Source organism: Polypterus senegalus, chromosome 17, assembly GCF_016835505.1.
Source record: "Polypterus senegalus isolate Bchr_013 chromosome 17, ASM1683550v1, whole genome shotgun sequence".
NCBI classification, from domain to species: Eukaryota; Metazoa; Chordata; class Cladistia; order Polypteriformes; family Polypteridae; genus Polypterus; species Polypterus senegalus.
In genome coordinates this window covers 31,979,262-32,006,209 of record NC_053170.1, presented here as the reverse complement: position 1 = coordinate 32,006,209, position 26,948 = coordinate 31,979,262, and the positions used below count along the sequence as shown (strand labels likewise).

The following is a 26,948-nucleotide window of genomic DNA, read 5'->3' as shown; positions in this document are numbered from 1 at the left end:
GGTGAATCTGTAGGGGAGTCTATACCAAGATATAACTTTATATTGTCTGCATAACAAGTCATGGAAGTTAAGGTCATGTCTGTGAATAATCTGACCCAAAGGAAGGATATAAAGTAGAAAAAGTAATGGCCCAAGGACTGAACCCTGAGGGACACCATGTGACACAGGTGAGGTGGAGGATATATATTGGCCAAGTGTGACAAACTGTTGCCTATCAGAAAAATATGATGTGAGCCATTGAAGGGCTAAGCCGAAGATGCCTACAGCAGTGAGACGTGACAGGAGGATTTCATGGTTAACAGTGTCAAATGCTGCACTTAAGTCAAGAAGCAGACAAATATTAAGGGAACAGCAATCTGTAGACCGGAGAAGATCATTGACTACATGGAGAACAGCTGTCTCAGTACTGTGCTGTTTACGAAAAGCAAACTGAAAAGGCTCATAGAGTGTATTATCTAGAAGAAAAGCATGGAGTTGTGTAGCAACCACGCGTTCCATCACCTTAGCCAAAAAAGGGAGATTAGAGAGAGGCCTGAAACTGGAAAGGAAGGATGGATCCAGGTCAGGTTTTTTAAGGATTAGGGTAACTGCAGCAGTTTTGAGGGTAGTAGGGACAGAACCTGAAATGAAACATGTATTTACCAATGAGGCAACAGGAATACTAATTATGGATGAGCATGTTTTAAGCAGAGAAATGGGATCAAGCAGACCGGTGGAGGAATTAGACTTATTAAAAAGTTCAGAGATGGCAAGAGAGTCAACAGGCAAGAACAAGCGAGTCTTGATGATGGAGATGGCAGATCAGAATGACTGAGTGACTGTGGTGTGGAGGGGAAACTGTTATAGATTTGATCAATTTTGGTATTAAAGAAATGTAAGAAAGCCTGACACTGTTCAGCTGTATTGGGGCACGTTGGAGGAGTTTATTAAACAGTTCTAAAAAAGAGTTCTAGGCCCAGTCTTAGTATCATTTATGACAGAGGAATAATAGTTGGAGCAAGCAGTGTTAAGGGCATCCCTATATTTAAGTATGTGCTCAGTGTAAAGCTGTGAATGAACTATGAGGCCCATCCTCTTTAATAAAACCCCTGTGTGCGTCCAGGTGTCCGTGTGTGTCTTCTGGTGAAGTGTGCATGCGGGGGGGCCGCGACGCACATCGCACAGTGCCCCGCCCATGCGCACGGCACCTTGATTGCACACACACTCAAAGCTGGGCACACAGTGAATGGCCTTGCCGCGGCAGTGCATGATAAGCAAATAAAAGACATCATTGCTGGGGAGAGTGCTGATTAGGTAGTCGCGGCCGCGCACATAAAATCCGTTGCTGGGGAGACGCCACACATACAATAATCAGCTACACGCCAGCACAGATTAAAATACTTGCTGGGGAACTGCACAGTACTTGCTGGGGAGACGACACAGTCACGATTATCCACTGCACGCTACACATTACATCAGATGCTGGGGACACTCTGCTGATTGCCCACTGTTGTGACAGAAAATTAAAGTCCTATTACGGACATCAAAGCCAGTATTACTGTCAGAGAAAATTACAGGCATTTTACAGAAATTCAAACCAGTATTATTGCGAGAGAAATTTAAAGGCACACAATACACTGACGCATATTACAGCCACATACGAGCCAGTATTACTGTAAGAGAAAATATTACGGACATATCTACTAACAACATGTCACCCAAAAAAAAAAAGGACACGTCAAGTAGGACAAAAGACACAGACAATCAAATCCTACATAAGTAACATCTTCTGGAAGAACGGTCAGCTCAACAAGTAAACCTCAACAAAAGAAAGGCTAAAAGACAAAAATAAATACGAACAAATAGATCGATTTGAAGAAAAAGAAAATGAGCGTCAGAAAAACGCTAAAAGAGAGAGACTCCGAAGAGCAGACCTTACAAAAAGTTGGCATTTACTTGCCAGAACCAGTATTCAGCCATGGTCAGTTATATGTTGCATTATCAAGAGTTAGAAGTTTTCCAGATGTTGTTGCCAAGGTTGTAGATGGTCCTGAACAAGGCAAACTCAGACAGAATATTTACAAGAATGTTGTCTATAATGAAATTTTATAGAAAAAATTCATGAGGTAAAAAAATAGAAAATCTTTCCTAAATATCTTCTTCAGATATTGTGTATTACAGATTGTTACAAAGGTTTACACTAAGGCAATATTAATTATACTTACTGTATTGTCATACGTTTTCTATTTTATTATTATTTTACTTTAGGCTTTTTGCAAAAATATTTTTGACAAAAAAAAAATTAAGACATGAAACAGAATGAGGTCAAGGTCTCTTGCCATTTAATATAGACTGTCCTACTAATGTTTATGCACTACTGTCCTAGCGCCCGTTATTGTAACGGGGTTAATGTCTAGGTTTCTTATAAAGCCGTTCAAGACGCCGGCTAGTGGCTTTTATAGGTCTGAGCTCATCAGTGTACCAGGGACAAGAGCGGGAGGCTGAAATATGCCTAGTCCTTAAGAGAGCAAAGTTATCTAACAGTTAGGAAACACAGCTGTTATAAAGGGAAACCATGTTTTCAGGAGAGGAAAGACTATGCAATTCGGAAAGAAACTAAGACAGAAGGGAAGCGGCAAACAAATCGGAATTAACAGACCTAATGTTGCAATTGGAAACAGACTTTTTCTTAACAGATGTAGTGGTAATAATGCTAAACTTACATTCAATAATCTTATGATCAGAAATCCCAGAGAGGGAACCCGAGACAGAGACATTATTCAAGCCATTTGAACAAAGCAAGTCAAGAATATGACCCTGAGTATGAGTGGGGAAATCCACATGCTGTGTCAAGTCAAAGCAATCCAAAGTTGAGATAAATTCAGCTGTAAGAGAGCAGTTGATATCAACATAAATATTAAAATTGCAGCAGGGCAAAGAGATGAGATTACAGTGAGAAGTTCATTAAATTCAGACAGAAAGTTCACAGATTTGGGAGGGTGATAAACTAACAGCAGTAGTACAGGAGGGGAGGAAACCATTTTAACAGCAATATATTCAACAGATGTGAGGAGAGTCCCTTCATTGTCAAGGTAGATCTTTTCACCTCCTGAGTCCACATCTCTAATGTCTAGTGAGTCGGTCACATGAAAGCAGATGATGAACGCCTAAACGGGAGGTTGCCAGCATTAGAAGGAGTGTATTTAGTGAAATGTCTAACGACATTTCAAGCTAAGGTGAAGTCCATTTCCTTTCCTGGTGTTTTCTGCCAGGCCTTTCTCCTCGGAGTCAGAAGGAGGCCTGCTGCTGGCTTGAGTGAGTGACGTGTCTCAATTGATTCAGAGAGTCCTTCAGCCCTGAGATGAGCCCAATAGATTGGTTTGTGCTTTACATGTTTTACGATGGATTTGGCTCCTGTTCACAACACCACAAAATTATAACTGAGGCAGTAAAAAAAAAAAAAAGTCATCCAATCTAGCCCCTTATTTAGAGACTTTATAATCTAAAAAAGGACTAAAACCTTGATTAAAAGATTCTAAACTCTTCAGAAGTTAAAATTTATTGTAAAATCTATCAGAACTGGCCCTTGTGTGAAAACACATTGTAATGATTCAGATCTTGATTGTCAAGTTTCTCATTATTGCTTAATGTCCGTCCCTGACTGACCGCATACTGTATATTTAGACAGGATCACCCCAGCCTAGCCTCTGTGCTCTTGTATTAGCAGTTTCCTAAACAGTTTTGATTGGTTAGTTGGGAGGCAGCAAATCATATGCAGAATCTGAAGGCATGTGGCAACTACAAGAGACCTGGGCAGACAGAGGACAGTGGGCAGCGGCTGGCCCAGCATGGCATTTATCATTTTGCTTATATTAGAGAGTGGGTTTGAAATCGTTCCAAGTGAATATTAAACCTACCCAGCTAATAAATCTCATGTACCTCTTCTTTTCTTTTGTGATTCCCTGCAGGTTCTGCACAGTTTCCTCATCTCAAATATTCTCCTATCATGTCTGTTTGTGTTAATTAGGAGCAGGTGGATGGCTGTGGAGACCATAGCACCAGTCTGTATTCTTCTGCTTGGCAGATCAGTGTCCATATTTATCAAGAATGTCAGAATTACCCCTTCCGAATTGCAATAAAAGTCTGACTAGAATAAGAATAAGGACATGAGAACTATCTATGAAGCATCTTACACCTACTCCTAATGAGGAACGGGAGTCTGTGTTTCAGAATGATGGACATCAGGGTTTTTATGACACTCAAAGCTGCTAACTGGCAGCCATGAAGGCATTTTGTAGTTTCATTGGAAATCATAATAACGTTTCGCAGTTTTCTAAAACTAATGCTATGGCTTCACCACAAAAGTTGATAATATTAAGTAGTAGGAGGAGAAGAAGAGGAAGACATAATAAGGTAGGATATTGCATACATAATTGTTGCTACTTCACAACATCAAGAATAATACTGTAATGTGCATCGAAATGGAAAGACCACGGCACAGGCCACATGAAAGTAAAGCTCAGTAATGAGAGGTTTATTTAACAATGGATGATCCACAGCTGTACTTTCAGAAGAATTGCTTTCCTGCTGTTATGGACACTGGAAGTGCCTCGTAAAGTCACATTTACTGAATCAAGCCACAGCTATACTTGATCTGTTTCTGATGTCGTGTTCACTCTTCCAGTGTTCCCAAATCATTTTCCACAGGGTAACATGCGAGGGACTATGGTTCAGTTTGCATTTGTGACTCTGAAGCTGTGATGTCACTCGGGATTAACATATGTGTGCTCATCCACACTTGGGGCAGTGGTCTTGAAGTGCAAGCTGATTTGCATGAATGCAGCTTGCTTTAATATTACCTCAGGTTGAGTCGTGGGGAAATGTATAAATTTGCGGATTACCTTGGGTGTTTGGTACCAAATTCAAGAAATGGTTAGTTGAGACATAACCACATTGTTGCTATTACAAAGCTGCATTTTACACAACTTTGCCAACACTGTCATTTCGGCTGACAGCACATGGTTTTTCCGTGATCAAGATTTGTTATGAGTATTATTAGTCCATCTCTGTAAAATTGATATTCCTTTTATGAGTTCATTGTTGTTCAGCCTTTACTGGGATGTACATGCCAGTCCCCTGCCTGAACACCATCTTCTGGCAGCTCCTAGAGCAGGGGTTGCCAACTCCTGTCCTGGAGGACCACCATGGCTTCAGGTTTTTCATTCTAACCCTTTACTTAATGAGTGACCAGTTTTCTTCTTTTGAACTCATTTTAATTGACTTGCTCTTGAGGACTCGGACCCCTTGTTTCTTTATCCCTAACAATAATTAGATACACAATAAGCTTAAACAACTGGTGTCCATCATACAATTTCTGAAAATAAAGAAAGATGAAGGTCTCAGGAATGTTGATCTGCTCAGGTCCCCAAAACATTTGACCAGAGCTCTTAGAAAAGAGAAAAATCAACAATTTCAGAAATGTATGCTAATGCACCACGAGAGCAGCAACAAGCCATAGAATTAAAGAACAAGTTTAGTTAACAACAAGAATTGGTGCCTCATTAAGTAGCTAGTTGGTGTGAAATTGTTTGGAGTTTGAGGCCCTGACTTAGTTGGTTTTCTGTTGGCTCCCTCACTTCACATTTAATTGTTTGGGTGCCATTTAAGGAAAGAAATGAAGCAATTCTGGGGAACAAACCTTAAAAAAGCAATTCAACTAAAAAGTTAATTAGCAGCACAAATGGTGCACTCATTAGAAAAAGGGTTAGAATGAAAACCTGCAGCCACGGTGGTCCTTCAGGACCGGAATTGGCGACCCCTGTCCTAGAGAGTCGGAACAGTTTCCTAAATTGCGGTGAAGTTAGGAGTAGTTTCCGAAGTTAGAAAAACTGATTAAACGCCCTGCCCTAAGAGTAGGTCCAAATCTGTTGAGCGAATTAGGTGTTTTTTGTTTTTTTTTTTTTTCTGTGAGATGTTTGATAAATATGGGCACAGATCTTGATTATTTATTTAACTTTTATTTTTGGACGATTGCTCCAAACTGTGCCAAACCAGGTAAATTCAATTCAGAGTTATGGTAGACCAGGCCTATCCTGGCAGTGCAGGGTATGAGCAAACCCATTGTAGGGCACACTCCTGCCCAGAGCCTTGTATGAGCAAGCATGGCTAACTGAAAGTTCTAATTAATCCTAACACCAATGCAAGGAACAAGTCATCAGGATTGTATTCCAACTCCCACAAATGTCTGTCACAACGTTGATGACAACCAGGCTTGTATAGGTAGGCCTGCTTTCTCGTATCAAGTTTGCCTCCTTTTGCTTTTTATAGTGCCTTACTCGACACTATCAGTATGATTTGCTCTTGAGTTTACTGGCCTTGTGAGGTTTGTCCAACATATGCATTCAAATGATGTGAGTGTGTTGAAATTTCTATGGCCAGCTTAATAAAAATAACAAAACAAAGTGCAAACTGAATGAAAAATAAGGATTCCAGCTGTTGTTTCCTGGTGCTTTTAATTTGCACACCTTTTTTTTTTTTTCTTCTCTTCTCTAAGTGTATGCAGATGAAGCAAAGTCGAGTATAGCCTTAAGTTTTTACTTTTCCTTTTGTGCTTAAGAATCTAAATAAAGAAGTGACCAGTTGACCTGTGAACCCTGCTTTCTAAATGACTCTGGGTGATTGATAATTTCAGGATGGTTCCCTGGGAATGGCCACCACAACAGTAGCTTCCTTTGTCATTTCAGGTGGGGGGAGGGGGTGGGATACGGTTATATGATCCGGGTTACTGTGTAACAGCTTTGTGAATGGATAGTAGTTGTAGGGGTTCATTCAAAAAAAAGGAAGGAGGAGGAGTGGGGGCCCTGAGGAGGTGGGATTTCTGGGAAGTACTTGGACTGGGAGGAGCCGGTAAATGATCCACACATGCTGCTTGGTCTTCAAAGACTACAGTTTGAGTCGCATGTTTTGAGAAGGTGTCCTGTTATGTTAGCCAAGGCATTGTTCCAGTGGCAGGGAGATATGGAAAAAATGGCTTCATGATATAGGCTTCTAGTGGAATCCTATTCCTATCCAGAGTCTTGTTTCTTAATTATTTTCATGTTATTTATTTGCCTGAGGCAACTTACAACACTTTGAGATAAAATTGATTACATTTCTTTTCTTTTCCAATTGGAGCACAGGCGGGTGAAGTGACTTGCTCAGGGCCACACAGCATCAGTGGCAGGATTTGAACTCACAACCTCAGGGTATGAAGTCCAAAGCCTTAAGCAATGTGCCACACTTTCACATTTCGTCATTAAAGTTGGCAAACCATACGCAATGGTCATGTGGTGTTTTCTATACAAACTGTAAGGCTTGGGGCATAAAGAAGCGACCTTTTAAGAATGCATAGAGAATTTAAGAATCCTACATGAAAGCAGAAGAATATCTAAAGAGACATTTTGTACAAAATAACTATTGCTGATGGAACTTTTTCTGCTTTATGTAATTTTTGCATTTAAAAAAAATTATATGCAAGTTCCTTCCACCTTCCCAACCTGAACCTGCTTGTCCTGTGCACAATCGCAGGGAATGGGAACCAACGAGGGTAGCAATTATGAGAACAGAAGCAAAGAGGCAAGACATTACATCCATTTTTACTGTAGCACACATGTAGGACTAATGCAGATAAGAAAATCAAAAGTCTAACGGTACACTGTGGCAACACTGAGTTCCTCAGGGGTCTTGCTGTAATATAAAATGTTTATCACAGTGGAAATAGGAGTTGTTTGTGATTCTCAAAACTTGAACATTAATCTACAACCCAGTGTTTCCATTTGAAACTTTAAGTGAAAATGGCCTATCTCACCCCTCCAGGATATGGCCCAGTGCAGACTAATGATTGCTGTGCATGTGGCAGTAAACCTGTATTGTGACAATGTTGCTAAGATATATTTTGTCCTTTTAATACTAACTAAAATATAAAAATAATCTATTTACTTAGAGATTCTGTAAAAAGCCAAATTTACCCCTGGTGACAAAATAAAGTTGTCTATCAATCTATCTATTGATCTATAGATCAACTTGTAAAGGAGTAACATTATGGTTTTGTCCACTTATAAATTTGTTCTAGGGTCCTATAATCAATGATAGTCACTAAAACGGGGTGACTTAAAATAATGCTGATAAATTTTGTTGAAAAGCTATCATCCATAGTAAGAACCGTTTGTATCATGTTTGAGAAATTAGGAGGCTGAAGCAGGGTGCAGGAGGGTGGATTTCATTTTTAAACTAAGCACAACACTTAAGACCTCCTTTCTTTGAGCACATGGTGGGGCTGAAGAGGTGACATGCTATAATGTGGCTCATGTGTGTAAATGAAAAATTTTAAACCGACAAATCTGTACTAAAGACGGCTATCGAAGAATTGGTTTTTATTTTGTTTTATATAAAAATTCTCAACAAAATGCGACTAGCATTTGATCTGAAGCGAGCTCTGCTAAAATTTCTGAAGGGCAGCATTACCTTCTGTCATGGTGGTGCAGTGCCACAGCTCATAGGCCACCGTTTCTTGCCTTTTGTGCCTTTGGGTGTTTTGTATGCTCTCTTTGTGCTCCCAAAGGTGCTCAATATCCCCCCCCAGTCCCAATTCAAACATTAAGTTGATTAGAAATTCTGACCCACCCACCATGTGTGCTCCGGGCGACTGGCACCCCACACAGAGTTGTTTCCTGTGGCCGTTACTTCTAGTTTGAACGCCACCTTTCCATTGCACCATGTTGGAAGAGAGAGAAGGCTGACGATGGCATGGATTCTTTAGAATGCTGTTTTGTAATTCAAGTCCAAGGGAATCAATCCAATTATGTATTTTTAAAATTGGTGCTCATTCACTGCCTGCAGTGATCCTTTGTTGGTATTTTGTTTCGCTTTCAATACACGTCTCGGTTATCTGTCTTTTTATTCTACATTTTCTTTTGATTTAATTTCTTGAAATGTAATTTTTTTCGGAAAATCTTATCTAATCTTATCTGCAAATTGTATTTTTTTTTTTTTTTAAAAAAAGCAGTAAATAACCACTGCACTGTTAATCCAAAACTTTGTTGACACTTTCCCATCACAAAACCATCTCCATTACTAGTTGGCCTCCATTTTGCAGCTTATAATAGCCTTTCACTCTTCTGGGAAGGTGTTCCACAAGATTGTAGAGTGTGTCAGTAGGAATTTGTGGCCATTCAGCCAAACAGCATTTGTGAAGTCAAGTACGAGACAATCTGGTTTGCAGTTGGTGTCCCAACTCATCAGAAAGGTGTTCAAAAGTGTTGAGGTCTGTGCTTTGTGCTGGTCACTCGAGGTCCTCTATGTCTTTATGGACTTGGATTTGTGCACAGAGATACAGTCTTGGTGGAACAGAAAGGCCTTCACCAAGCTGGAAGCACACAATTGTCCAAAATGTCTTTATATGCTATGGTATATAGGCCAAACTCTGACAAAACCGCCCCACGCCTTTACAGCAGACATTATGCAGTCCAGAAGGTAGTGTTCTCCTGGCACCCAATTCAGAATTATCCATCAGACTGCCAGATAGTGAAGAGTGACTCGTCACACCAGAGAGTATCCAATGGCGGTGTGCTTCACGCCACTTTGACCGAGGCTGGTGTGTAGAAGCTTGACCATGAAAACCTATTTAATGAAGGTCCTGACGTGTAGTCCTTGTACTGTTGTTGCTTCCAGAGGCAGTTTGGAACTCCGCTGTGAGTGATGCAACTGAGGTGATGTGATTATTAGGTGCTGTGTACTTTAGCACTATGTGGCCTCACTCTGCGAGTCTGTGTGGTCAACCATGTCATGACTGAACTGGACTCTGTCACTTTATAATGGGACTTAGAGTTGACCAGGGCAGATCTAGTAAAACAGGGATTTCACATACTGACTTGTGGCAAAGGTGGTGTCCTATGGAAGTGCCATGTTTAAAGTCACTGACCTCTTCAGTATGACCCACTCTACTGCCCGTGCTTGTCAGTGGAGTTTGCATGTTTTTGTGCTTGACTGTATGCACCTGTTGACAATGGGTGGGCTGAAACAGCTGAGTTAAATCATTGAAAGGGGCATCCACATACATTTGGTTGTTTAATATGCAGTATATGGAACTGCGAGACAGACATTAATACTGTGCTGGTTTCTGTGTTGAGCGGAGTGAGAAGTAGAGCAGCCTTTTTGATCGTTTCCTTGCACCATCTACTTTTGAACACCTGCAATTCCAACCCAACCCAACCCAAAATACACAAATACAAGTTGTTCCTGCCAGCAACATTAATATTATGCACAATCACTTTCCATCTTTTTCTCAGTGTCATAAATGTTATCAATTAAAGAAAACAAACCGCCTGTTTTTATTAAATTTGTGATTGTGTGTTTTTAAAGTAGAATAGTGTTGTCCCTATTTCTCCACCATTCCAACGTTCTGGATTCAAATCTCATCCTGGGTACTAGCATAACAGAATTCGTTTTCTCAGTGCTTGTGTGGGTTTTCTTTTGGTACTCTGACTACATTTTACTTTCCAAAAATGTCTACATCAAATTGTCACTTTTAGATAAGTACGGGAATATGACATGTCTAATGAAGGTCCTGTCTTAGGCTCTCACCCGGTCATCCCTTCATATTGGAGTAAGCGGGTCAGAAAGTGGATGAGTGATTTGCCATTCAGCACTGTGAATCTTGGGTGGTCCTCATGAGGTTCCCACTGACCAACATTTGGAGTGTGCCATGAGTCTGGCATAATTACATGTTTTAAACTTTATAATTTTACCACATGTGAACTATACGTTTTACCACTGGTGTGCACAGTTATATTTTTTGATAACTATTTTTTTTTATGCTGTACTAGATTTCTTTGCCTATGCAGTGTAGGTAAATGTAGGGAAGTACAGAGATGGGGTCAAAATGTTGAGTACTCTGCAGATTTTCATGTCTAAGACATCTGTGAATGGGATTTGATCACTTGTGAAGTGATATCCGTCAGTGTCCGGATGTATGTTTGAGGACTCGGAGTCAGACAATTGAAGTGAAGCCTATTGCTTTTTAGATTTGCTTCACAGAGATGCAGACATATTATTTATTTAGCAGATGCACAGCAAGTTATAATAAATGCAAGAATTTAAGGTGCAAACATCAAAGCAACAGAGAACAAGATATAAAAAATGTATACCATAGGCATATAAATAGAGTGGAAAGAGTTTTGACAAGATCAAATTTATTAAAGCTTTATTTAGGGAGATGCGAGCTGCGCTCATCAGATTTTAGTATTACTGTGCTATATGGTAGAGTTGAGGCGCCAGGTCTGGGGCAGCTCTTGCAATGTGTTTATGTGCTTCAAGAATTTTCAGATTTTTCCCAAATGGTGTCTCAGTTTCTCACTTTGTTGCATTGACATGAATTCCTAGTTGGCATTTTACGACATATGCAAGGCCACTGGAGATTTGCTAAAATAAAAACCAAATCAAATGCATTAGGCATATATAATGCCACACATTTCGACCATAAGAATGCGGTTTCTGGCTTTGTTTTTTGGAAGATGTGTATCACAACTTGTGTACTTTGGGTCGTATTGTTACCCTGTGAGCTACAACCTCTAAAGAACATTCACTTGAAATTTCTCACTGGGGATGCTCCTATTTCTGCTGTGTCCCGTCGTACTTGAACGCAGCTCTTCGCTCCGAGCAGGTGTCGCTAATGGGGCCTGCACGAATTGGTAAAATGAGCAGAATGGCAATACACCCTCACTCAGTCACCAGAGACTTGACAAAGCATTTGGTCGTATGACAGTTTCACATTGCTAAATGTTGATGTTCAGCATGCTGCACACACAATGAATTTCTCTGTGCCGTACGTGTGAAAAATATATTTGGGATATTTAAAAAAAAAACCAAAAAACTAAACTGAATGAAAAGAGAGAACTCATCGTAGAGGTGGCTCAGACAATATATCAGTAATTGTTAATGGGAGATGTTAGGGAAGCCATTAACTGCTGGCTATGTGTCCGAGGATAATACATAGTTAGGTTGTTGCCATGCATGTAATAAATCTAACTTTAATGGTCTGTGTTAAGGTGAATCCGTTTGTGTGTGTGTGTGCGCTAGTGTTTTTCCTTGATCATAATTTTAATTTGGTCCTTAATGTGCAATTGTAGCAAATCTATGACTGTTTGTTTCATGGTTATGGTGTTCCCAATTTGATTCTGAAAAGAAGATTTAATGGACAAGAATACTATGTCTTTGATTACAAATATTTCACACTCTTTATTTTGCACATTTTTGCTGTTGACGTGTTGAGTGTTGGATGGCTGCCCAAGTAAGAATTTCACTGCGCTCTATGTATGCAGACTTTGTAAGGCTTGTAATCTCACTTTATTAGATTTTTACAGATTTGAGATTTCCTTTGAGCACCACCCTTAAACACAGCCCACATCTCATATCAAGAGCTAAAACGAGATCAAGAAGCGCAAAGTTTTATACGTAACAACTAAGCAAATGACACACAGACTGACAGGCTTCATAATGTCAACACTTTTTCTGAACAACTTGCTAACCCCATACTGTCACAAATGGGGACAAATGGTGAAAAGCTCCTGGTGGGCAGATAAGCAGGTAATATTTTTCACTGCACTGTGTATATATGATGAATATAAGAATATTCAATGTCAATAGTAACAATACCAATGTTAATAATACGAATAACATCACTATTAATAATAATGATGTTACTATTTTTATAATTTTTTTTTAGCTTATCTATTTGAATTCTTGTTTTTTGAACAGTCCTGGTTTAGCGGTGTGGACTCAGAGTTTAGCTTTACTGCTTGATATCCGCTTGATCAGTCAGGGCCATCTTAATGTATGAGCACAACAGGCACTGGCCAAGGGTCTATGATGTTTCTGATGCTTATGTACGTTTGTTTTGCTATCAAAACGGGGGTCCCAGTGCATTACTTTGCCCAGGGGCCTGTGATGCTTGTAAGATGGCCCTGGATCAAATCTTTTTGTGGGCTTGTGTATTCTTCCAGTGTGCAAGTGACTTTATTCCAGCAGCTCCAAGATGAGACTTGAATTTTTTGTTGCCTGTGACGGTCTGGTGTTCATAGGACTCTGGCAGTCTTTGAAAACTTAAAAAGGAAGAACAGATGGACTCGCAGTCCCAGGGAGTTGGAGTCTATCGTGGCAGCACTGGGCACAAGAGACCCGTAATATAAGAGTAGGTTTTCAAATTCAACAGTTTAACACAATGTCTAAATAAAGAGCGTTGCTACCCGTTTGAATGGGAGTAAATCTTAGGCACCGGAGTTGAGAAGTAGACTTTAGTAAAAACAAAATTCTCTAAATTGAAATCCTGCTTATCTTGTGTCTGACAATATTGCTACATTGATGTCACGTATCTTTCATTACTTTTCCCCTGATATTTTGCCTTGTCGTGTCAGCTTTCTTAACCGAACGCGTTGTACTGAACCACATCTCCACAATGTTAGGAAGAACTTGGAACAAATTCACACATTCAACCAAAGTCTTCACCAGCTGACTAGTTATCCTAATATGCAACACAATGAAGTTCTACCCGGAGCTGAATCCTGTTTCAGCTCAACATGACCTACAAATGGACAATGTGGGTTTTGAATTGGATGGATGAATAATGCTTGGAAGACCCTGAAGAAAATCAACGCACATCCCATTAGAATGTGCAAAATCCTTTAACTTAATTGTACAATACAATACAATTTATTTTATATATATCCCTAAATCACACAAGAAGTGTATATAATATTCTGTCTTCAGTTTTTTGTGTTTTTTGTTTTTGTGTTTGATTAACTGTTCTGTGTATGTCGATTATGTAACTTATCATTGGAGAGTCCCCAAAACCAGAGTCAAATTCCTTGTATGCATGCATACTTGGCCAATAAATCTAATTCTGATAACTGACATTTTTGGATTATGCAACATAAGGAAACTGATTTATTTATTTATTTATTTTACCTTTTTCATATTGTTGTACAGATTGATCACAAATGGCTTCTATTATATCACACATTTTTTTTTCCCCTCTCTGTTCTGCATAAAAACAGGGTTACAAGTTTTTCTTTGCTACCACTACAAAGTATTTTTGGTATTGGATACACTGTATTAATCCCTAAAGGGAAAGTACATAGGGTAAGTAAAATCTGAAAAAAATTATTATTTTATGGTGGAGTATTCCTTAAATGGACACATTTATTTCCATCATGACTGTTCTTTCTGGGACTCTATGAATAACCTAGAACATGGGAAAGGCACTATATACATTTTTATTATTTTTATATTATTATACTTGTGCTTTATAATGGACCGGCATGTAATTCGTTGCATTTGGCACACGTGTTCCTGGGACAGGCTGTGGTGACCTGCCACTCAGTGTTGGTTACGTGTGGGCGGAGGTCACTATAAGCCAGTGGTCCAGTGCAGTGGTTGAGGCTGGAAAGACTCTGCTTGTCCTCCAGCTGCAGAACTAGTGGGCATGTTCATATGGAAGTGTCAGCCAAATAAATGGAATAAAGAAAAGGTCTTCACATTTACCTTTCACTTCCAATTGTAATAGTTTGTTTTTACCTTCCATTTTTTGACGCTACTGTAGCCAATTTAAAATGCATTCTGGTGAAAGGATTTTAGAGCTGAAATCTCCCATCTTCTTAGTAATTGAGTGAATTGGAGCAATGCAGTGAATGTATATGACAGACAACACTACAGCCTCAGGTTTATGGTTTATTAAGTGGGCATATTCATGGCAATGTGTTGCAATGATGTTTGATCACTTACACATGTACTGTGTGGCTGCTCAACTAAAATGTCCCCCTATTAGAGAAGTGTTTTTATTCCAATATTGTGAAAGAGAATTCAAACATTCTGCAAAAGCACGTCTTAAGTAACTGTCCGGTATGTAGGATGTAATGTTAGGAACCTGCTGGCTGAATATTTGCCCTTCTAAAAGCTCTTTTTCCTGTACACGTCTCCAAGTTTATAGTTTTCCAGATTTGTAATGAGTGTTTCATTTGCCATATTTTGCCCTTTTTTTTTGCCAACACCATGATGAGAATTTAATACTCTTGTTCATCTGGACACCAAGAAAATGAAATCCTGCCCATTCTAAACTATGACTGCAGTCATAATTTATTCATCATCTCATTACCATTATTTAAATATTGAAGCAATCGATGCCGCATGTTTAAGTGCTCCCTTGGTGCTACGGTGTTGGTTTCTTGATCTGCTTAGCACTTCAAATTCAAAATGCTGAAATAAACCTGCTGATCCAGGATTTGCCATCAATATTCAGCTGTAAAGTTCAGCGACTGCTGAAACTAACGCTTTTTACAGCTAATGCCATATAACCTCATGAACTAATCCTATACATTTTTAGAAGGCTGTTTCTTACTGAACATGCTATTTTTCTGCGTGTGTGTGTGTGTGTATAGACATAGATAGATAGTAATCTGTAATATTTTTATGTTTACAGAACCTCTCTGTCGGTCAGTGTGTGTTTATATGCACACACATAACCGGGATGAGGAGAGAAACCTGATCAAGGCAGAAACCTGCTTTTTTAACTTTGCATTTACATGTGCAAGTAATTTTCTGGAATTTGGCAAAACGTTCCAACTTAAACTGTGCAAAAAAGAATTGAACATCCTCATCGGCCAACGTGAATCCAAAAACGAGCATGAAGCCTGCGATCATTTTCTAGTCTTTTCATTTAAATGCATATAATCCTTCACGTCCTGTGAAGTAAATAACATTTGTCCCTTTTTAACATCTGAGTACTCGATGATTTGTAGTCTTAACACTGGCCGCTGCCTCATTTGGTCGCATTGCTTCAACAAACCTTTAGCAAATAGCTGGGTTAAAACTAAACTCTCACTTTATTTATAGCTTTCTGCTACTGGACTGCATTCTCCAGACTCTTTGTGCTGGGCTGTGTGATTGAGCTCTGCACAGGAGTGGCACACCGGTACGTGTTCTTCTTGTGTTACACCCAGTGCTGCTTCTGTGATAACAACAACGCTGGTATTTTTTACTTCAATAAAATAAATATTACATTAGGTTACTTAAAGTAATCGGACTAAGTAATGCGCGCTACATTTAAAGTGTTACCCCAGTACTGCTCCTGAGATTGTGCTGCTTAGTTTAGCATTGTGTGTTCACCTCATCAGCATAGATTTAGCGATTTATGAAATATTGAGACCAATTATTTCAGCCAGGAGACGGAATAATTTGATCATCCAACTGCAGGACTGTCTTAATGTATGTGCACTGATCGGGGGCCGATGAAGTTTCTGATGCCTATATATGTTTCTGTTTTGCTATCAAAATAGGGGCCCTAGCGCACTACTTTGCTCGGGGGCTTATGATGCTGGTAAGATGGCCCTGCTGACCCAAGCAGTTGCCTCAGGAAATTCATCTTGTGGACACTTCCATGTGTGGCTCCTGAAAACATGTGCAAAGCTAACACATGTAAACTGAGAGCAATGGACACACAAAGACTACAAAATCTTTTATAGTAGCTGGGTTAAGGGTTTACATGGTGAAATAACTGGGTTACTTGCAGAGAAATCTTCTTCTGGTAACCTGGTTTTTCAGACACCAATAATTCTGTTTCTCTCACCAGAATAAGGGTTTACATGGTATTTTAGAAACCAGGTTTCTGTGGATAACTGGTTTATTATTTTGCATGTAAACACAAGGCTTAACATTACAACGATGAGTACTTAAATATGCTTAAGCACCGCCGGTCAACATTAAAACCTATATAAAAGCACCTTGCTACTTCAGTCATTTTATCAGAGGTTAGGAAGTGAAATTGGGAAAGAAACATCTTAGCAGCACATGCCTTTCAGCGTCGACATTTTATCAGAAAGTGGAGCAGTTATCTGAACTATTGTATATTAGAAAAATCTGTTTTGTATGGAATAAATCTGAATATTCATTTTATTTCTAGAAAAAGTGCATTTCCACTTATTGGCCCAGCAAGGTATTCATCAATTACTAGTATATCAAAGTCCATATACTACACCAAATTAAATACAACAAACATTGGATAAAATAAAAAATAACAGTTGCATGCATTCATGGAAAAATAGTTTTTATTGTTTTAGTTTAGCTTTTTTCAGTCTCTGTCCTTGATTATAATCTCTCAAATCAGCCACAATTTGAAACTGATCATGACACAAGCAAATTGTCATAAGGAAGAATCCCCAAATTTTGATATTTAGTCCCACGGGGGTGAAACCTATCCTTTTCAAGGTGTCTCAAGGACCTGGAGAAAAACAAAGCTGGAGACTTAAGTGCCAAACAAACCTGCTACAACTATACAACTGCTGATCATCTTGGTTTAAGGTCACAGGAGGGCAGGGCCTATCCTGGCAGCATTAGCCAAGTGTAGTTTGGGGTTGGAGAGTGTGGTTAGCCTCTGCAGGAATTTTAACAAGTGGCACAATGAGAAAATTATTATAAGGAGACCCCATAGCCTCTTGTATACTGTTGGTTAAGGTAGATCATTCCAGAATGTTGCCTCATAGCTAAAAGCTCTGCATCCTAATGTTATTTAATCTGTGAACAAGCAGAAGGTCCGCTCACCAGCGTGGTAGCTGCACTGCCTCATCTGCTAGGCCCTATTGTCAAGTCCCATGGCTTTTCTTGTCAGTGCTATGCTGATAATACACAGCCATACCTACAGAGGAGCACACACTATTAGCTAGAATCTCTGCATGTCTCATTCGTATTTCAGCCTGGATGAAGGAGCATCGTCTCCTGCTCAACCTTGCGGAAACGTACGTTCTTGTTATTCGAGCTTGTTCGTATATTCAGCACCCCCTCTCTGTTCATATTGGTTTATCATCACATACACCTGAAAAGTTGGTATGCAATGTTTAGGTGGTGATCAATGACTAGCTGCCCTTCAAGGACCATGTTGCTATGGACTCTTATTCTTACAGATTCACTCAATACGGTACTCCGACAGAATTTGTAGCACAACTCCTGGTCCAGTCTTTGGTTGTGTCATGTCTGGACTACTGGAACACTCTGCTGACAAAAGTACAAGTAGGTATTACCAAGCTGTTGCAGATCATTCAAAATACAGAAGCACATTTGGAATTCAATAAGCCAACAAGGGCACGTGTCACTCCTCTTCAGTTCACTCCATTGGCTTCCTGTAGCAGCACATATTAAGATCAATTCCTTGATGCTTGCCTACATAATAGTTTAATGGATCAGCACCTATGTACATGGAGACACAGGTGAGGTCCTAGGCTCCTTCTCAACCACTCAAGTCTGCTGATGAACAGCTTCTAGTGATGCCACCTCCTCGTGGTATCAAATCTTAGACCTGTGTGTGTGTGTGTTTAGCTCTTAGGAGTTCTAACTCACTTGAATTTTGTTCTGGGCTGTTTACTTGTGATGGTCAATTCCAAAGAAATCCTCCAGGCGGATTTTTACTTGATTTATGTTGACCTCTTTTGTAAATCACTTTTATTAAAAGTATATGCTAAACAAATAAATGTAAATATAGTTTCACACACCACCTTTGAAAAAAGCCAACAGACCCATGAAAGGGATGAGAGAGAGGTCTTCAGTTCAAAAGCTTCTCATCAACTGAACATGTCACCTGCTATTTATTTTGTTTGACAAAATTTTGTCAAAAATACCCAATTGCATCTGACATATGAATCATGCAACACTAGTAATTTGAGATTTTTTTTCTTTTTTTTCATAGAGTTTTTGATTTTGTTTGCTGCTGTTCAGGTTGGGTCACCATTGAAGCTCATTGTATCAGGGAATATGATTTACTCTATGAAAACATGAGATTAAAAGGTTTGAACAGATTTAAAATAAAGTACTATCGGGTGGAGCATTCCTTTAAACTTTGGTGGCTGTGCATTTCTGTATTAGGCACATAACAGTAACATGGATATGATTTTCACAATAAAGTATTTAGTAACAGTGGTGCTACTTGTATGAAAGTCTAAGTGGGCAAAATGCAAACCTGGCATTCAAGTTGATTAGAAAATTTGTGCCTTGCTTCAATAGAGCTTTACAGATCCGGCTTTGTTTGAAAAGGCTGCACTTTGATAGCAGAAGCTGTTCTACCAAACCTGAACCTGGTATCTCATTAAAGTGATGTTTGAATATAGCAGTGGCAGACAATGAATAATTAAAATGTATGCATTTGCGAGACACAAAGTGGCTAAAGAGGAGGCGGTGGGCCAATGCGGTTTTCATGTGCAGTGGGAACTTTATTGAGTTGTCATTTATGATGTCACACCCATCATTTCTCTTCATGTGCATTGTGGAAGAAACACAAAGTTGCAGTTCATTTGCTGCTTGATCTACAAAGAAAGCAATTAAAGGTAGTTTTTTTTTGTGAACATAAAAAACAAATGTGCTAAGCAGGTATCTTATCACTTTGAATCCAATGATAGATAGATAGATAGATAGATAGATACTTTATTAATCCCAAGGGGAAATTCACATAATCCAGCAGCAGTATACTGATACAAAAAAACAATATTGAATTAAATAGTAATAAAAATGCACGTAAAAGCAGACAATAACTTTAATTAATGTTAGCATTTACTCCCCCGGGTGGAATTGAAGAGTTGCATAGTGTGGGGGAGGAATGATCTCCTCAGTCTGTCAGTGGAGCAGGACTGTGACAGCAGTCTGTCACTGAAGCTACTCCTCTGCCTGGAGATGACAATGTTTAGTGGATGCAGTGGATTTTTCATGATTGACAGGAGTTTGCTTAGTGTCCGTCGCTCTGCCACAGATGTTAAACTGTCCAACTTTACTCCTACAATAGAGCCTGCCTTCTTAACAAGTTTGTCCAGGCGTGAGGTGTCTTTCATCTTTATGCTGCCTCCCCAGCACACCACCGCGTAGAAGAGGGCACTCGCCACAACCGTCTGGGAGAACATCTGCAGCATCTTATTGCAGATTTTGAAGGACGCCAACCTTCTAAGAAAGTATAGTCGGCTCCGACCTTTCTTACATAGATCATCATTATTGGCAGTCTAGTCCAATTTGTCATCCAGCTGCACTCCCAGATATTTATAGGTCTGCACCCTCTGCACACAGTCACCTCTGATGATCACAGGGTCCATGAGGGGCCTGGGCCTCCTAAAATCCACCACCAGCTCCTTGGTCTTGCTGGTGTTCAGGTGTAAGTGGTTTGAGTCGCACCATTTAACAAAGTCTTTGATTAACTTTCTGTACTCCTCCTCCTGCCCACTCCTGATGCAGCCCACAATAGCAGTGTCATCTGCGAACTTTTGCACGTGGCAGGACTCCGAGTCCTATTGGAAGTCTGATGTATGTTGGCTGAACAGGACCGGAGAAAGTACAGTCCCCTGCGGCGCCCCTGTGTGTGAACCCTAAATACGTTTTTGCCAAGTTGATTATATTTGTTTTTGTTTTAAATATTAAAATCAAGTCAGAGGCTAGCACTGTGTCACACATCTGTAAATTCTGGTAACCGTTACATCCAAATTGTCCTCCTGGGACCAACTATTTAAAAGGGTGTTCATGTGATGAATTTCCCATGGGGAAGCTCATATTTCCCATACCACTTAAACAAAGCATTACTCTACGAAGTAGCTTTTTAATGTCCGTTCTCCCACTGCTGCTATGATTTTTGTATATTTGCCCAATACCTTTGTCCAAGGCAACTTATAAAGTAAGGATGTGTTGCATCTGTTTATGGGTATTTTTGTACAACTGGAGCACAGAGGAGGTAGGAATTCTACCAGCAGCCTTTGTGGTACAAGTCCAGTGCCTTAGCCACAACAACACACTGCCTGCCTGTTAGTGACATTTTGGGACACCTTAATAGGGAGCATTTCAGAGGAGAGACAAAAAATAACATCTAAGTAATACATCCAACGCCATAGGGACACTGTCATATATCCAGAGTCCAGTGAAAATCTTACTTGCATGTGCTAAATCAACATACAACATGTCGCCACAGTTAGCGAGCAGAACTGCCTTGCCTCAAATTCTCAAACACACCTTATATATTTCATACAGAAAATACTGTTTTCAAAGCTGCACCCTTCAAGAGAAACTCTACCACAGGGGATGAACCATCACACCAAATAAGTAGGGTTGGAAAAATGCATTTGTTCTCAATCATAAGTGTCCCCAACAAAAAAAAAAAGTCATTTATGAAACAACTCTTGGTATTAAACCGACAAAATAGACGCATTATCCATCCATTTTCTAACCCGCTGAATCCGAACACAGGGTCACGGGGGTCTGCTGGAGCCAATCCCAGCCAACACAGGGCACAAGGCAGGAACCAATCCTGGGCAGGGTGCCAACCCACCGCAGATAGACGCATTAGTAGCTAGCATATGCATCACTTTTTGCTCTTGAGGACGGCAACAAATTGTTCACCTGTACATGATTAGGTTCAGATTAAAAAAATCCACATGGCTAGCTTTTGCTGGCACTGCTGCACCAAGAGGTGTGTGAGTATAAGAAAGGAGCAAGCAGTGGTGGGATCATGACACTTGTCACAGCTGTAGCCCTCCTCCCTTGCTGTGTAGCCACACTGCTTGCTGATGATAACAGTGTGCAGCCGTTGTGTATAGGCAGCAACAAAAAAAAAAAAGAAATATGAATTCCAATGTGACCGTTCTCATTCAAGTCAACTTGTATATTTATCTGAACTACGGCATCATATGAATGTGACTCAAATCTGATTTAATAAGATCGAATTTCAGTTTCCACACAGCCATCAAAACATCAAATTTGTATCAGGCTAATGCAAAAATTTTATTTGACTCACTTCAGCCTGGTAATGCGAAACCAGCCTTAAGTCTTCGATCGCATATGTCAGACACAATCTGAGATGGAGAGACCACTCGAGTGTTTGGAATGTTTGGCTAACTGATGTCTTCTGTGATCCCGGCCATTGCTTGGTTCTCTCTATCCCAACATGGAATAAATGCTGTACCTTTTTCTCTGCAGAGCAAACTACATATGGAAGGTTTCCGCAGCCTGAAGGAAGGAGAGACGGTCGAGTTTACTTTTAAGAAGTCAACCAAAGGGTTAGAGTCTCTACGAGTGACTGGGCCTGGTGGAGCGTTCTGCGTGGGAAGTGAACGAAGACCCAAAGGAAAGGGTATCCAGAAACGACGTTCCAAGGGAGACAGGCAAGTAGGCCAGAAGAGCTATGTTGTTCTTGCATACTTCAAGAAGCATCAATGCCAATTGCTTTTTCATGCAAGTCATCAATTTAGTGGAAGTCTTCTATCATAATGCATTCCTGCTAGAATTGGTGAAACCTCTTCCAGTCTTTTGTTTGTGTTATACACTTATATTATTTCCTAGCTTTCTCCAGTGCTTTGCATTCCATTCAAAGAACAAATGTTTAGTGGTAGCCAAATAACTGACTAGTAAAGTATGTCATTATATTTACCTTTCGACAAGGTGGAATGGTTTTGACTTTTTCCATTTATTTATTTGTTTGGGGTACCCTTTTGTATGTCTCTAGCATTTTCTGTGAGAGCTGCTACACAACACCGCAGGAGTCATATAAATAAAATGGTTCATTCTAGGTCCCTGGTGACATTCCTTTGTGAAAATGTTAAAATACAAGTTTATGTGAAAACTTTGCAATGTATTAATTAAATTGAATTTTTTACTTGAGCATAACTCTTTTGACATTCTCCTAGGTAACTGGCACACTTAGTCTGATGTCCACATACAGTATGTGTTTTCCATCACGGGCAAATATTGTTAGCAGTAGTAGTCTGAACAAATTTCATCGGTGACACTTGTATGGCCATACTTGAACTTGTTAATCCATTTATAGACATTTCACTGTGGCAAAATTTGGTTTACATAGTGTGCTGAATCTGTGATCTTATCTTTCAGCCCATGAAAAATGTATAGCTTTCACAGTGCTCGCCTTAGTGTGAATGGAAAAGGGAGCAGTCCATATAAGAGGCCATAAATTAACCAGTCCAGTTTGGATCAATGTTGCAGTAACTTGGACAAACAAACAAAGCTCTTACAGCAACAGTTTAAAAGAGTTGAACATTACTACAGATAATTTTTGGCTTATCTTCGTTTATTCTTAATGTGGGTTTGATAATGGATGTAATTTCATGAAATCTGTGTTACTTTCCACTTCTTTGAGAAAGTATTTGTTAGAAGTAGACAGCATTGTGGTGCACAGGCTTTCTCCATCTGTTATGGAGATAACCTATATTAACCTTCTTGGTGTTCTCCTCAAGCATCTCTCGGGCTCTTAAGTTTATGTAAAAATGGTTAAGCTTCAGTGTCTCTCAGGTTAAACTGTACAGTGTTAAGTCTGAATACGAATCGGGACAGTGTTCTGCTGCAATCTAGTAAATAAAATAACATCATGCTGAAAAGAGGTATGAATATTTCTGTGTGTTTTGCAATGCTATGGTAATAAATATGAGCGGGGTGGAACCTTCAAAACTGATAATAGCATTTAAAATAAATAGAATGGTAAAACCAGTTTTAGAACAAACTGAAATCAAGCGATAGTGGTGACAATGTAATCTGGCATTGACACCGATTGTGAAACTGATGCATGCGGCACTGTAGGACTAAACTGCAATGTGATGCCTGGTGAATTCGGTCACGTGAAGCTTCCGAGTGGCAAAAAGTTAAATTGATTGGAGGTGAAAGGACATGAAAGATTTTATCCCACTTTACAATGCAGCACCTGTCAATGTTCGTGTCAGGAGGAATGTGGAAGTCACTACGCCTTGCACTGTGGTAGCCTTTAATAACAGAAGGGACACTTCCATCATGTGGATCAGATAACGATATTCCGCGCTCTCATGCATAAGTAACAGAAAAAGAATAGAAGAAACATGCGAAAAGAAGCCTGCTCCTACGTTCCTGATTGCAACACTGGACTGTGTGTTGGTAACTGTTTCAAAACTTAAAGGACGTGTACGAAATCTGCATCAGTACATTGATGAACACTAAGCACAACTTTCCAACTGTATTTATGTGGACTTTTTGGTATTGAAACGATTCTGTTACACAACTATTATTTTTTTTTTTTTGTTAAATAAGTTAATTTTTGGCTGTTTTTTTCAGGAGTAAACAATGCTAAGGAAGCTGCTATGGATTTTTTTCTGGGTATTTTGGTTAGATTGATTAGTAATTATTTTTATGTTGTTTTTGTGTTTCCCCAACCAGTATAGGTTTGTGTGATTGTTATATGTAATGGATAGATATTTGCTCCACTGTTAGTTTCTACCATTTGCTGGAACAAATAAATGATTGCCAGTGGTGTTGTAGTGGAGTAACCGGGTTTAAAGCATGGCGGAGTGGGTATGTGTTTTCATATATAACCACTACATATGTAATTAATACATCTTAATTTTTCTTGCATGCCATTTGCTCACACTGGGTGAGTCAAGTACCATCTCGGAGCTGACTCTGGGTGGTACCTTCTGGTGCATAGTTGTTGAGATAGCATTGGAGCCCTGCCTAGTGTTTATTTATCTTGCAGCTGGAGAGATGTGCAAAATCAATACAACAATATAGCTGTTTAACTAGGCTACATTAAAAAAGAAATAAATACCGATTTAAGGAGCTTGATTATGTAAGCAAAAAAGACTCATCAAACAGGTCTTCTAGGTTTTGCTTTTAAATTTCCAAAAAAAAGAAAAAACAGTTTTGGTTTTTTTTTCCAGGGGCTCGGCCATTTAATTAATGACAGATGTAGGTGCCTGAGAAAGGTCAAGGGTCAACACTGCCATGGCAACCAGCAAGTAGAGGGTGTGAGGACAGAGGTTAGAGGTCAATAGCTGAAAGATCAGGAACGCACAAAGAGATGCTCCTAACTGCACACACGCTAGAGGATGAAAAAAAGGGAAATGATCAATTGCAAAAAAAAAAAAAAATGGAGGGGGTGTTCTATTGTGTGGAAGAAAGAATGAAAGAGAACAAACACATGAAAGGACGCCAAAGGAGGACTGCAGTGAGGGCTTAGCATGAAGACAGATTGGAATTCAAAGCCAGTGTGGGTCTCAATTGGTGCTGTTGAATGTGTGAATTATCAGTTTTGAATTTCTTGATTTTAATTGCATATTTGTGTAGTACTAAATTATAATACAAAAATTTCTGAAAACTAGCTAAGCTGTACTGTTCTTAAGAGATGCAATGGTTTGCTTCATGAGGCATAATCATATAATAAATAAGAATAGTTGTATACTATAAGGTTTGCTTTAGTTTAAATGTTTAAATTCTAAATATTCTCAATTATAATAGAAATTTGTCATTTTGCACCCTCTGATGGAAGTCCGTAGACACCTAGGTCCCTAGTAAAGGGTCAAAAATGAAAACTACCCTAATCCCTAACCTCTAAATAGTCTAATATGATGTTTGAATATGTTTGAAGTTAATCATTTTTAACCTTCTGGGAGAGGCTCTTAGAAGGCTAGGACCATTGTCAAATAATCAAAAATGAAAATATCATATTCACGATCATCAGCCTCGAAATATCATATCGACACTCCACGTGCCTATTTTACCAATTCCTATTTTTTCCAAAGTTTTGTGATAAGGAGTACTTTGACCCCTTGTTTACTATTTGGGGGATAGACCCCTGAAATCGGTTGATGTGGAATGCACACATCTTTCTGTTCATTTTTGCTTAAGACGCCAGTTGGTTTACTCTTTATCATAAGGGTGTAATTCACTGCATAAATTATAGTTCAAAAATGAAAATTAGTATTTTTCAGGTCTAGGTGGCCAAAAATAGGAAGGAACACCAAAAAGCTCAACGTCTTGCATAACCACACTCGAAGACACGTTGAACAGTATATCATATGTGGGGGTCTTGTACTGGTGAGTCAGGAGGTGCCAAAAAAAAATAGAAGTGATTTCAAAGCGTTCATAAGTCATTTTTATGAACACAATAGAAAATCTCCAAGTAAAGGGTGTGTCTGTATAAGTTATATGACAACTGGACACTTGCACTTTTATTGTGGTCCCGGCCAGAGTGTCTATGGACAAACATTCTGTCCACTGCCTTTAGTTCAAAATTTCTCACTTACTTTACATGTATCTATTAAATTCAAATATGCTCAATAGTTGTCCCACCATGCTTCAGTTCTAATTATACTGTGCTGTGTGTGTGTGTTCCTTATTCTGATATCCGTGTCCCTTTTTGACTAATGCCCCTTGTTACAAAAAGGAGTTCTAAGCTGAGATGTCATTTTGTTGTGTCCTTGATGCACTGTCAAAGCTGCTATTTAAAATAGTTTGACTTTTAAATTAGCAAATGAGATTTTAATGCATTGGTGGTGATATTCTTCATCAATGAGAAACAGCAGGTGTGTGTTTTTAAACTGCTGGTCATATGCTGAGTAGGGTCCCCAGATGGTATGCTACTTTATGAATGCACCCCACAACCCCATACTTGGTAACCACTTATCTGAGGCCTAGTCTGTTAGGAAACCAGCAAATGTTATGATTGATTAACAGCATTCATCAAAACGTTGAGTGTAGTAGAAACAGTATATGAATCCACATTGAAATAAAAACTGTTAGAGCTGTGTTTGTTTGGTTTTGACCAAGTTAGCGGTTATATCTCTGCTATAACTCTGGTTTCGAATTTGTGTTTTAGGCCTAGAACTGACTGTTAGTTTTTCTTCAGTTTTTGACCTTCACTCGTAACTCTGACAATGACACTTCTCTCCCTTTTTTTTTTATTTTAATATTTCCTAATCATTTCATTTCACTTTTTTTTTTTTAAACCCCCAAGATCAGTGTGTAGGTCTAGCGGTAGGTGATAAGTCAACCTCCTGGGGTCTCATAAATGGTGCGTACGCATGAAAATGTTGTGTAAGCCTCTTTCCATTTTCAAATCCCGATGTATAAAACCTAAACTTGGCGTAAAGCCACGCACATTTCCACGGTAGCTC

At 39.3% G+C, this 26,948-nt stretch overlaps 1 protein-coding gene across 2 annotated transcripts in view; it reads left to right on the top strand.

Annotated features, from left to right (window-relative positions):
• Positions 1-26,948, top strand: part of LOC120517810 (protein lin-28 homolog A-like) — an 80,744-nt gene that overhangs the window by 36,770 nt on the left and 17,026 nt on the right. For both annotated transcript variants that reach the window (XM_039740300.1, XM_039740299.1), the window contains exon 3: positions 21,997-22,181. In XM_039740300.1, the coding sequence (XP_039596234.1) occupies positions 21,997-22,181 (185 nt within the window). The remainder of the gene's footprint in view (positions 1-21,996; positions 22,182-26,948) is intronic.